Source organism: Varroa jacobsoni, unplaced genomic scaffold (assembly GCF_002532875.2).
Source record: "Varroa jacobsoni isolate VJ856 unplaced genomic scaffold, vjacob_1.0 scaffold_1072, whole genome shotgun sequence".
Classification (NCBI taxonomy): domain Eukaryota; kingdom Metazoa; phylum Arthropoda; class Arachnida; order Mesostigmata; family Varroidae; genus Varroa; species Varroa jacobsoni.
This window is the reverse complement of record NW_019213974.1, coordinates 27,193-40,095: the sequence shown is the minus strand read 5'-3', so window position 1 is coordinate 40,095 and position 12,903 is coordinate 27,193. Positions and strand designations below refer to the sequence as shown.

The following is a 12,903-nucleotide window of genomic DNA, read 5'->3' as shown; positions in this document are numbered from 1 at the left end:
TCGCCCCATTTTCGGTTTTCTTAGTAGACGATCATTCACCTAGCGCTTGCCTCTTCAAGACAACTACTTATGTAGACGTCCATAGCCTTCGGGTCATTATTAAACTAAACAGTAATGAAGGTACTCGAACCTAACCTCCAATGAATCCTGGCATTAAAGAATTTATTTAGGATAATTTACCCGGTCATTGTTGGTACCTTTGTTTGTTCGGTACCTTGTAAGCTTTTTCGAAATCCAACCGTCTGGATTATCGCCTATGAAAATATCTGGTGCTACCCTCAGTCCGGTCGATCGTTCAATAGAACGACCCGGCCGTCAGCATCACTAGGAAGGACAGGAAGATAGCAGAGGGCATACCCAGTGGCAGTCTCGAAGAGCAACATCTCACAATGATTGCGCAATCAAGATTTCAGGGAAAATTAAGATTAAGTCTTCTAAATGGTGGTAAGCCCTTTTTTGAAAATACTACAACTATCTATATATCGCTAGGCCATGGCCATGACGTCTACAATAAGACGCTTGGGTGCTTTACAGACAAAGAAAGGCACGTCTCGGAATAGACAGCGATAGCCTTTTGAAAACTGTGTCACTAATGTCAAAAATTTACGGCGTATCGTATTGATGATACTTTGTTGTGAGGGTGGTCGACGCATGCTAACTATATAATTGGCTTACACTGAAAATATACATTGAAAAACGTGTCGAACCTGTAAAGACACATATTTTTAACATTTACAGGAGCTAGACTAACAGGAATCGGAACTGCAATCCAGTTCCTAACGCGACAGTTCTTTTAGAACTTTAGAATAGCTAAGTTTTGAGCTCAACTCGCTACTACCTTTGCAAGGAGCAAAAACACTCGACATTTGGTCTAGACCACCTCTAGGACCTCTGACCCGGGCATCGAATCAAAGAACTGCTAGCTTCGGCTCATGGAGCAAAGAGCGCGGACCCTTAACCTACTCTCTTTCGCATCCACCTACCAGTCATAGAATTTTCCAAAAACAGATCAGTTAATTCTATGAGTAAGCTGTTCGATTCTGAGATAGCGGTGATCACGTTGAGCGTACAGCTTTCGAAATGGACCGCTGAAGGGTTGCTATACCACTACCAGATCATACCTTTTAATATATAAGATGTGATTAAACTATTAACTAAAAACGAAACTTGATTGAAAACTCTCCAAGGCTGCGTGAAACACATCACCTTACACCATAACCCTGCTTAATGGGTATGAATGGATGCAGCATGTGCCACAAACTGGGTATGCGTCGGGCGACTTTTCAGCGATATAGTGAGTAAAACCCACGAATTACCATACGAACGTCCCAGTGACAATGTTCAAGTACGTGGAACCCTCTATGAGACAAATTCACGTTCGTACGAAAAGAATCGCCGACCAGTTATGTGAGTAAGCGTATCAGTCATTCCAGTTAGAAATCCATCAGTACTAAGTTTTTATGATACTTATTTATCACAATTTACATATGTATTGATATGGAACAGGTTAATTATTAAGTCATGCATAACTAATAAGCTCGATCGGGGGCGCCATTGATTGACAGCTTGTGGCCAGCGATCTATTTTTTTAACAGTATAGGCAGAACTCTATTATACCCATTTTTTAAGATGAGTATCGTGTATATCTGTGTGCTCTAAGTGTCTCCATTACGTTAGATAATTATGCTATAATCTAAATTTGATCACGTCTTTAACTGGTCCGTCAGATCTACTCGTTAGCTTGTCACTGGTAAGTTGCTTTCTTGTCAGCGGTCAATACGAGAGAGACTAACGTTGGCGTATCTATGCTACAAGATGGCTAGTTCAATCGAAGTTTCGTCAAAACATGGACCGAAGGCTCAGAACAAGTGTCTATTGGAAACACAACGCGACCTTTTCCTGCATGTATATTGAATATACTGGACTTAGTCCTGGAAAGGCAAATCCAGTATTTAACGCTAATACAACTGGAAACTAGATCTGCTGTATTGCTATTTGTTATAGGAGCCTAAGGTATGAGAGTGACTATTTGAAACTCAACTGGCATTCGGGATTTTACCTCTGAGAAACAACGACAAAACTGGTAAATCTCAGTAGACCATTTTTAAGCAAATTTTCGAAAATTTCCTGGTACATTTCGTAAAAAACCTCTGTTGGCGAAAATTAATAACATTCAGAGATATACCGAACTAATGAATAGCGAGTGTCAGAGAATAAGTTCTGCCGTGTAAGCTTTATCTTCAATCATGTAATTCATACGACATACGTTGTTCTCAGTTCTATTGATTTATGCAATAATTTCTAGGAATAATTTGTATTATATTCAGGCCGTCATTCACGCACGGTTACCTGTTGAACGGCTGCTCGTTTCGGCTAACACCGTTTCAGCTTGAGTAAAATAATTCCGAAATAATTACAGGATAGAAATGTACAATTAAATCACAGTACAGCTCCTCTGATCACTGATAAGTAGCGAATAATCCTGCGGCGTCTTCGCAATCATCTGTTTCTGAAGGCGGAATTTGTTGGCTTCTTTTTAAACAGGTTGATCATTTTTTTGAGAAGTGGGGTTTTCGAAAGGGACGTCTGCGAGCCGGAGGTCCGGGATTGTTTTATTCGACGAAGAGATGAATCCAGCCCTAACAAACGCAAAATGTTTTGTCTTAAAATGTTAGTCCCAATAAACTTCAGTTCCGATGAGATGGACGAACTTCGAACTACGATAATTTTCTAGACGACTTTTAATCACACCGCACAGTTTACTTCACTGCGATGACCCTTTAATAAACATAGAAGAAAATTTGACTACTTACATTGTAGTTTTTCACAGATGTCACAGTAATAGTCAAGCCATAGTCTTGAAATAGAGTTCAAATTAGTACAACTTGGATTTATGGAAGGTAAACGTAAGTTGTACTAATTTAGACCTATTTCAATATAATAATAATTTCTTCGTTGTGTTATATATGAAACACTCAATTAGAAAATGTTATTTTGTAGTTTCTTTTTAATGACTTTGAACACTGAATAACTTTTCCCATAAGAAGCTAACATGATCCCAGCCTTTAATACAAACGTACCTAAAAAGCTTCGTTTGCGGGATCCCGTTCGGGAGTAACGCTTCGGTGACCCTTCCGGTTCATCGACATCGAGTGTACGAATGCTCTAGAATAGCAAAATCATTTTAAAACGACAACTAAAAAGTATGTAAACTTCGAAGTTGCGATACAATTAAGAATCGTCGACCGCCTCGAAGGCAGACAACGATTTTAGTACGTAAAGTTGATCGTCACTAGCGTATAATGACTTAGAGATAAATCTAAGATAAATCACCTCAAAACAGGGTAGCTACTTCTTTAAAAATCAAATGGTAGAAAACATTACTTCTTCGATTAGTTGGACTTTTGTTTGGTGCCTTGTTTCTTGGCTCCGAGTAGCTTCTTCAAGCACACTTTTCTCTTCGAGCTCGCTCCTCAGCTCCACAAGCACACTACGAAGCTGACTCAGCGATTCCATGTACTTCTGTCGCCAGCAATTATCAGCTGTGCAGTGTGCATGTTCTACTAAAACGAGGCTTTCAACATCGGCATCTATGTCGCCCTGCTCTTCCGATCGGACCACGATACTCTCATTTGCTCCGACCGCCTCACCCTCCGCCATCTCAGCAAATGCCTCACGGGTCAGTGTCGCTTCCTCTTTCTATGGCGTCCTCGGTAAGAAGCACAATACATAGGTTATTAAGACCAGGAATACTACGCACTATATTTTGTCTAGATTTTCATAGGACGGTAGACAGCGCATTCAAAACAAAATGTTCGCCCTGGCTTCCGTAGCGAATTGCTTCGTACTTTGGAGGAAATATACTAGCCTTATCCAACTCAATATTTGCATTACTTCTGCTTATAATCAAAACCGAAACTTTTCATTCTTGTAATAGGCTAACTAAGTGACTCGAGTTGTTGGCAAAGCGTTAGGGAACGTGTAACATTTTTACAGCTGTCCCATAAATAATCGAAAAACGTTGACGATAAGAATAGATCAGTATCTTCAAGTCTTGCCTGAGTATATCGCCTAAGTCGTGTTTGCAGCCTACATAATGCAGACTCAAGATTTTCTACGGTAGCTGTTAGCTGGGCGTTATCCTCTGTCAGTCGGGCGATGAATGCATCTTGCTCCTGCCTAACGGCGCGCATTTCGTCGATTTCAGACATCGGCTTTGAGACGTCCTGAAGATTCGTAGTGACGGACTCAACGGACGAATCTTGAGCGAGCCTTAGCGATTCCTGAAGCGTTACCTCCACCATAGCGCTACAAAAATAGTTGTGATAATAACTGCTTAATTTAAGCTTTCCTTTAATTACATTATATTATGCGTTCAACGAATGAATGGCTGAACGGGAAGTTTTTTAGCGAACGCTTTATGCGCCCTGTCCATCTCGTCTAAAATTCATCATCTGTAATCAAGCAAGGATAAAAGTTGTATTTTCTGATAACTCGACTTCGCAGTCCTCCCAAGAGAACTTGTCTGCAAACAATTTGCAATGAAATCTATCACATCTTATCAGCAAACTACTAATTGTTAGAAACCGATTCACCATGACACTAGGATAAGACTTCGTGCTCTTGTCGTGCATTGTCCCGAACCCCCAAGTCACAAGATGACATAATAGTACCCCTCCTTTAATGAACATAATAGATAGTCCTTCAAATTTCTATTATCAGCCTCCTACGAACTGTATATTCTATTGAAATTTATTTTCGATACTAACTCAGCTGTCGGATGACACATAATTAATAAATAAATAAAATTCTCATTTTATCCCAACGACCACTTGACCACGACTCACCGATTTGGTTTTTACGGAAAAAATACGAGAAATTCGCAAAACACTTATGCACTGACTCGGCCTAAATCATGTTTTCACATTGATTTCGTATAGCTATTTTTTCCTCGCAAGAAATTAGCCATGATACATCAGATGTAAACGTGTGTGTACATATTGCACACTGGTCAATAGCTAACTAAGTGATGCTTTTCGATCGAATTCTGCTAGACGCATACTCATTGATAAAGTAGTGCAAGGAATGATGATAGTCTGCTTGGCACTCGATCACATATGGTACATTGTACGCACACCTAATACAACCGCTATAACGAATACGTCATCGTGATTAGGACACAAGTTACGTGCATAGGTGCGCTACGCAATTGTGGCCCTATATACTTTTGCGACTTTGGTTAGGACGGTAAAAAGTTTAAAATCCTAAATGAATATTAAATTGCCCTATTTGTATATTTATAGCCAGCTTTGCTCGGCGAGGCCATAAATGTACGTATTTGTTAAACAATTATATTTGTAGTATTGATTTTCAGTGAAGAAATCGATGGGTCACTGAATTTTTAGTTAGATTTAGCGACATCTATGAGGTGAAGCTGAGCGCAAATAAAGCCGTAAAGAGCCATTGACAGCAGCTCTGTTTATTACCACTGTGATAGAATGGTTTTATTATGTTCGCTGCGTCCTAGAACACAGATATCAGTTCCTAGCGATACTGCAGCTTTGTACCTAGTCCTCATGACCACCCACTAACTCGTCGAAGCCGGCCACCGACTATTGAACACACAGGATATCGCTGCAAACCCACGTCTATTCTCTCGTCCTCTTACTAACAGTTTCCTATAGGCGAGCGTACAAAATTAGTATAGTAATAAATTGTCAAATGAGCTAGTTGTCGAAATCTTGTTGAATCGACAAAGGGTACAAACACTTGTAACCATGTCGAGCGGTCGTCCTCAAGTCAACCCTCAGTAAGTCAGAAATCGCAAATCGGCCTTTTGTCTTGATCTCAACAAATGACAGATCACTGACTATACGACACGACATCTGGTAGCAGCAGTATTGTGAACTCCAATGGCGTATAATTTTCCTCGTATATGAAATAGCTGGTACTTACTGGGCTTTTAAACAGAGAACTCATGTCAAAGACTTTAAAACATTCAAATGAAAAAAAATTCATCCTTCATTTCGATTACTGCTGGCAATCACTGTTGTCGATTATAGTTGTCAGTCACCCACCGCTGACGCTGACGCTGACGATGACGCTTACCCACCAACATTATGTCGAACTTCTCACGCTTTTGATCGCTACTCTGTTAGTCATTCTAATCACAAGTGACTACAAGTAGTAGCTAAAATTATGGTACGTACGTTCTCGTGCAAAACACAATCCATGTATATATATATATATATATATATATATATATATATACACACGCCGATAAGAATCGTAGAAATAGGAGGAGCTCAACAAAGAAAAAAGTGACCAAAACACCAAAATCACGATGCTTGTCTGATTATTAAAAACAAGCATGATGTTAAAGGGCAATTGTAACGTTGTTTGTAACATTGTGAGCTAGGCTTGCCTATGATACTCTTGACAATTATTTCCACTAACGATTTTCTCTTCCTTTTCCCTTTAGGTCTTCCCTCTAAGAATATCGCGGTTCGAGTAGCTGGGCAGATCTGCATAATTTTAGGTATTACGCTGAAAATCGATAAATTCGTTAAAATGTATCGTTTTTATAAAGCGATTCTGAGTTATTTTAACAATGTGAGAGCAGCTTCAAGATCACCGAAAATGGTGGTCAAATCGAATACAGTAACTTAAATAACTGTGTACTCGTTTTAATCCTCTATTTGAATAAAGCGCTCTGTTAATTCGAGATGAATCAGTAGTACTGCACCACTGACTTGACGCCAGTAGTGCAGTAGTAACCCATTGACAGAGTAAACGAAATATTTCGAGCCTTAGTCCATCACCGTCGTCAGACGTTCGAACAAACGGCTTGCCTCAGCCCGAAATAAAAGTGTGTCTGTGTCCGTCTTCGAACCAATGTCCCTACATGCCCCCAATACTAACACGCAGATACTGGGGCTGACGCTTTAAGTTCAAAGCCGCATGAGTTGATCTAGGATCAAGACCATTGCTTGGTGCTGGAAATAATCGTCGGCTTTCTGACGCGATAAATGACAATAACTGGCAGTCCAGCTAATAAGCTACAAGCTACAAACAAAAGTCAGTCTGACTCTATTTACTAATTGTGTAATGTAATTAAACGATGCCCTGGGGGCACTGAATCTATTGATCAATCAGTCGATTAGATCATCCATTGCCGGTTGATATTCAATAGTGGCCTGCCTGCTTTATGGTTGTTTGCATCCGCCATAGGTGGCATACCGTAGATATGTCGCCCAGCCAAATGGACCCGATTTTAAGCTGGCCGGACGTCTGAGTGTTTTGCTTGTATCGTTAATCGCATTTACTAATCGCGGATTACGCACTACTTGAATCACAGCATTAACTTGCTTTGGTGACACTTTGTGCGTAGATATGCACGTGCGCCGATTCGGGTCCTGCGTGCAAAAAAACTTGCAGCCAGAGTTGAGCCACAAATATGGGCTTTCACGAAGCACTTTACCCGAAACACGCAGTGATCTCTTTGAGATACAGCAATTGCTGTAGATTTAACTTCACTTTACGTTTGCCTAGGTGCGTTTGGTTGTTTGCCCACGCCGAGACTGAAGCCAGCAATCTTCAACACGCTTCTTCGGCACCGGAGATGAGTAAGAGCGTCGCATAACAGGCCGCTTACATTAGATTGGTATCTGCAACAATCTACTTTAAAATATAGCGAGAGTCTCCGGGGCCGGCAGACGCGAAGATGCTCTGCAATACAAAAATGGTTTATCAGTTGTCGGCGCTGGTCCCGAAAAGCAAAATGTTTCCAGCAAGATCTAGTCCTATTTGCCTGACAACTTCAATTTGAACGCAAGAGTTCTACTTCGGAACCGATTGTAAACACATTTGGCATCATTGAATGCAATGACGAAAAGCTCGAAACATTTAGGATCGAGAACTATGTAAAAAAGATACGCCACAGGCTCTTCGTGCCTCCGAACATTGCCACGAGTGTCTATAGACATTGGTAAAATCTCAAGCACCACTGGTAAAAGGTAGTCCAATGAGCTGATGATGTTGATACCTACAGAACATGGTATATTGAGTATATGTATTTAGATTCGTTGAACGACCTTCGGATAGCTAGTTTAACCGTTAGCTCAAATGTAATGACAAGGTAATGATATTTTAGCGCATCTTGTGAAGCTTGAGATTCACACAAAGACACTCTTTGTTTTAGCAGTTCGAAAGTTTCCGAAAATCGTTCCGACGTATTAAAGATATTTCTCTTAGATCCAGCATTTTTCAAGCCGTTTTCAAGGCCAATTGGATCCGCGTTTAGGTTGTGCTTAGCTTAGCTTAGCTCCCGTAGTTCGTGCTTAGCGAGATCCGCACGACAAAAAGTGGTGAATCGTCGGGCCCTTTGCTTTCTCTAACTCCTTACACAAATAGACTTCCAGAATCAACTCTTCCTCCGTGGCTCAATATTATCATCTCTGATCCGTACATAAGCCGGCAAACCTACTCTCACTTTTATCCTGTTCCTCTTACTATTCCATTGTTGCACCAGTTGGTTGTGCCAAGTGAACTACGGTGCCAAGTGAATTTCCCATCTGTTCTACGATCAGTCTATATTTGTATCTATTTATCCACACTGGCCCCCTGCGCTGAGTCTTCTTTCTCTTTCCCGCCACACGGAGCCTCCTCTCCACGATTGACTCCTCCTCGCCCACTATGACATCGCTGTAGTGGCGGTGACGGCACCCGTGGCTTCAGCATCACTCGTTAACAAACAGCACTTCGCTAGCCGGAATAGCGGAGTTGTTAGATTCCGTCAAATCGGGATTGGGACTGCTTTTTGCCGTCGCTTTGACCAGCGCATATAGAATTTTGCTCTCGCAACTGTAGTTGAACAACAATCGCACTGGCCAGTTTTATTTTTTCCTGTCTTGGATTTCCCTTAAATAAATTGCGTCAAGTTAGTCGCTGTCTGGTAGCGCCATCTCAGTTGTCTCCAGTTGATCTCGATTCGATTGCTTGCTTCACTGCCCTTTGTTTAATTCGATTTGTTACCGTTGCGAGTATCCGCAAGTGCTGTCGACATGACGCAAGGAAGATCTGTGTTGGCGATTATCTGACCAGTCAATGAGAGTGACAACGGAACAGGCCAATATAGACGAATTATAGAGTGTATCACCGGTTGCCGCTTGGATTGTTTCTGTGATGCTTACGGTGTAGCTTGGTGTTTACGAGACTTCCTACCCAGGCTGTTGTCGCTGCCCAGTATAACCACGATAAGTGCGCTCTGATATGAGGTGACTGAAGGAGTGAAGACTGGAAATAGGGGCTGCGCAACAACAGTATCCATATCTGTGGGTAGGCAAACATTTCTGTATAATAGTAGTCGTTAGAAGTGCAAACGCTTTGTAGAAAATAGAACGATCGACACGGCGGCTTACCACTACAGTTATATCGTACAAATAGTATAGCGCTCAAAAGCAACTTCAACATGGTGCAGAGTTGCGGACTCGCTTGCATTAAAACGTTATTGTTCGTGTTCAACTTTCTGTTCGCGGTAAGTGGCATTCATTCAGATCGCGATCGTTGTCCTTTAATCAGATATTATTTAATGTTCCATAGCGTTCTGTAACAGATAGCTTCACATGTCGGAGTCCGAAGACAAACAAGTGGCAATTAAGAAGATACCTTCCTTCGGCTACGGACTGCGAGCAGGACTCGAACTAGCTCCCCGAAGCGATTCAACTTGTGGAAACTAGATGGGAAGCAGGAGAAGGTTTGAAGCATGAAAACTGTTTATTGTGTGTCATGACCCCTTCACCACTATCCTTACAGTTCTCTTTAGGCGTAGTAAGTCAACGCAAAGAACTTTATCACATAAAGATCGCTGATGGTGGATCGTTGTAAATTAACGTTTATGTTCACGTTGTATTTATTGGCGGATCGGCTAATTTTTGCTTAACCAGCTGACCATTTTTTGTGCATGCTGCACTGTCTGCCTGTGTCGTCGATGTTATTATCGTATTGCGGGAACCGCCGCGACGGGGGACTATTTTTTTGTGATGGATCCGCTTCGACAGTCGAAGTTCCAGCGCAATGAGTACTTAGTAGACGTCGTACGTCGACGCTTGGAAATCTGGCCGTCATCTGTTTGTCGCTCACTGTTCCCTGCACTACCGTTCGATTTCGTTATTAGCTAACTGCGGCTTTAGACAGTCAGTCGCCGTCAATAGCGCGCGCGTTTCACAAATTAATATAGACTGACAAAGGGTGGACGATCTGCAACGAACGTGGCAGCATCAGCATTGCTAGCTTTTATGTTGCCGTTGATCCTATTATCGATGTAACGATGGTGGTCGGAAACGCTTACCGATGACATTGTATTGGTGCATCAGGACTGCACTGTCCTGGCCGGGGCTATGTAACAACATATTGTAACTTCTCCAAGCGATTTCAGTTAATATTACCACAGCTGGCACTATTTGAACAAATATGTGCGGGGCCACACCCGTGGAAGACCAAGCGAGATCACAGCTGTTTCACTGAGGGGTCGGTTTGATAGCTTTCCAATGACTTGACTCTGCTTATCGTTTCGTGGCCAGCCTACCACAAAAAGTAAGAATATTATTCTCGCCTGTTATGCGTATGCAATTCACTCGAGAGAACTTCGAGTGGAGCCAGATAGATTTATTCCTGCCTCGTAAATTTTTTGGTGTTTCCTGCTTTTGACTGGTTAGAATATACGAGAGCGGGTTAGTTGAGGACATGACACTTCAACTGCTGAAGTACACAGCGTACGCCTTGGTCATCGTTGAAGTTGTGTCAGCGTGACCAACGACGATATTGTAATGCGTTTGTCAAACAGGGAGGGGAATTATTTTTTTCACCCCCTGTATTACACCATTTACTTTACTGGACGCTTTGCCTCCTCGCTGATTAAATACCGATGAAACATGCGGATCTTAGATAAATATATATTAGGTTTCAGAGATATTAGCACCATGGCAAACGTTTATTTCATCAGTATTCAAATGTGTCTGAGGATTCTTGGCAGAGAATAGTGGAAGCGCACGGAACGCTTCATGAAACACTTCAGTGGCAAAAGGACTGACTGATTGTTGTGCTGCAATATCCTTTCTTTAAAGAGGACATAGCGGTTAACTTAAGTTTAATAGTGGTCAACTTTTATATTGCGCGCGGATTCCTCTATGTATTAACTATACAGAGCAAGAAGCTACGGGTCAAATTGAAGTCTGCTAGACATTTTTACTAAATCTCATACGAAATAAAAAAAAAAATCTATCTGAATCCAGCTTTATGACTGTATGTGCAGTTCTATATTTTCCCTGAGTTTGTCATAAGTTATCGTTTCCAGGGTCTACATTGAACCCTATGATTTGCCACTTTTCAAGTACAAGGTGTCCTATACACGACAAGTTCTAGTATGTATGCAGTGTATTCCTTGGAGATAGCTCCTTCATCTTCTTGTGGAAATTTACAACACAGTTATCTCAAAAATTGAACAAAGTTGACAACATGACCAAATAAGAACTTATTGTACAAGGAGACATAAGTTAACATTTCTGATTTGCATATACATTTTTTAATATTCCGAACGGCTTCGATAGTCTGGCGTATCTTGGAAGATTCGCAATACACACACGAGTTGGCTGAAAAGCAGCGGACGTAGCCTAATGTAAAGTACCAATGAAAAAGCTTTTGCTGCATACTTCGTTTTGCATACCGAGGCGATTGATTTTCTATAGAAGCGTGCTTAAGGGTCAATCTAGTTTTGGATTTATGTGTGTATATATTTACCATGCTTGCTGATGTGGTCTTCGTGTCAATACGAGGCTTCTGCCCCACATGGTAGTGTGTCTGACATCACCTTCGAGATGGGGCGCCCTTTTCTATACCAGCACGGCCCCATCCCCCCGCCGCTACCCTATCACTAGCTTAAATTCGACCACCCCTAAAAATATCTACCCGTACAGGAAACGCGGCGAACCCCATACCTGTATCCATACGAACGCGTCAGCTGCTTTGAATGTGCATCGTAGCAACAGTTGCAGCAGACAAGGACAACACCGATGCGAGAGCATACGGATGAAGAACTAATCCTGTATTCATGGCGTAACCTATTGCGCCACTAGGACAATGAGAATGGCGTCTATTTAGGGTCGCCTATCGTTCACCAGCGTAAACATTTGGATACGACAAGGCAAGTTAGCAAACCCTTTATGGTCGGAACAGTACCTTGTGACTGCTTCCTTGGCTGGCACGTTCTCGCATCTGGATTCAAGGTTAGAACGAAAGGCTACCGCGATGCAACATACGCACTAGTCTAATAATGATCTTAGTTTTTATTACTCTGTTTATACAGTGCTGGTGCAGTGCAACATTGCAGTCGTTCATTGATTTGATGTGATAATGTAAAACAACTTTACTCTCTAGAGGTCGTAGTAGATTATGAAATAAACCAGCCTATTTTTGACAAAGAATACTTCGGATACCGTGATGACAGGTTATGTCTGCATAGAAAAGCACTAGTCTTCGGCCACATCCTTGTAATAAGGCCGCTGGGGACAAAAGCCAACTGTTACAACCCACGGTTACGACCCTTATAACCTTTAGTAGTTTGACTAAATTTGCAGTGGCCGTTCGTATTATTCTACAACTCGTAAGTGATATTGTTGTTTAGACGGAATGCTTTTTTAATGGTGGGTAAGCGATAGCACTTATGTCCCTTAGAGGAGCAATTTCCACAAGGTGCTAGTCATTGGCCAGTATTAGTTACGTCCCTGCCCTTGATACATACTGGGGGGTTCCTACTACTGATTTTTTTCTTTAAATAGCTGTCAAAAGCTATGTGCTGCGACCTCATTGCTTGGAAGGAATCAGACTGTTGCTTTCAATGTATATATA

The 12,903-nt window shown here is 41.6% G+C and overlaps 1 protein-coding gene and 1 long non-coding RNA gene across 3 annotated transcripts in view; one reads left to right on the top strand and one right to left on the bottom strand.

Moving 5' to 3' along the window:
* Positions 1–2,206: 2,206 nt before the first annotated feature.
* LOC111266334 (uncharacterized) lies at positions 2,207–5,069 on the bottom strand. Of its 2 annotated transcripts, none has more exons than XM_022843748.2 (5): positions 4,848–5,069; positions 4,059–4,454; positions 3,385–3,699; positions 3,081–3,165; positions 2,207–2,639 (listed from the first exon to the last, which is right to left on the bottom strand). In XM_022843748.2, exons 2-5 carry the CDS (start codon positions 4,302–4,304, stop codon positions 2,500–2,502), a joined length of 786 nt encoding a protein of 261 aa, XP_022699483.1. In that variant the 5' UTR covers positions 4,305–4,454; positions 4,848–5,069; the 3' UTR covers positions 2,207–2,499. The 2 variants fall into 2 exon arrangements, with proteins under 2 accessions (XP_022699483.1, XP_022699484.1); XM_022843749.2 differs by having other exon boundaries at positions 4,059–4,308.
* A 2,929-nt stretch (positions 5,070–7,998) lies between these two features.
* Positions 7,999–12,903, top strand: part of LOC111266336 (uncharacterized) — a 10,540-nt gene continuing 5,635 nt past the window's right edge. Inside the window, exon 1 of the long non-coding RNA XR_002684034.2 lies at positions 7,999–9,535. This is a non-coding gene — a long non-coding RNA (uncharacterized LOC111266336). The remainder of the gene's footprint in view (positions 9,536–12,903) is intronic.

What these genes read in the sequence shown, in the direction of transcription:
- LOC111266334 (XM_022843748.2), bottom strand. Translation starts at nt 4,304, where the DNA reads ATGGTGGAGGTAACGCTTCAGGAATCGCTAAGGCTCGCTCAAGATTCG. An exon ending in AAGTCCAACTAATCGAAGAA is followed by an intron (nt 3,166 to 3,384) that starts GTAATGTTTTCT and finishes TTGCTATTCTAG; the next exon opens with AGCATTCGTACACTCGATGT. An exon ending in CCGCAAACGAAGCTTTTTAG is followed by an intron (nt 2,640 to 3,080) that starts GTACGTTTGTAT and finishes TGCGTTTGTTAG; the next exon opens with GGCTGGATTCATCTCTTCGT.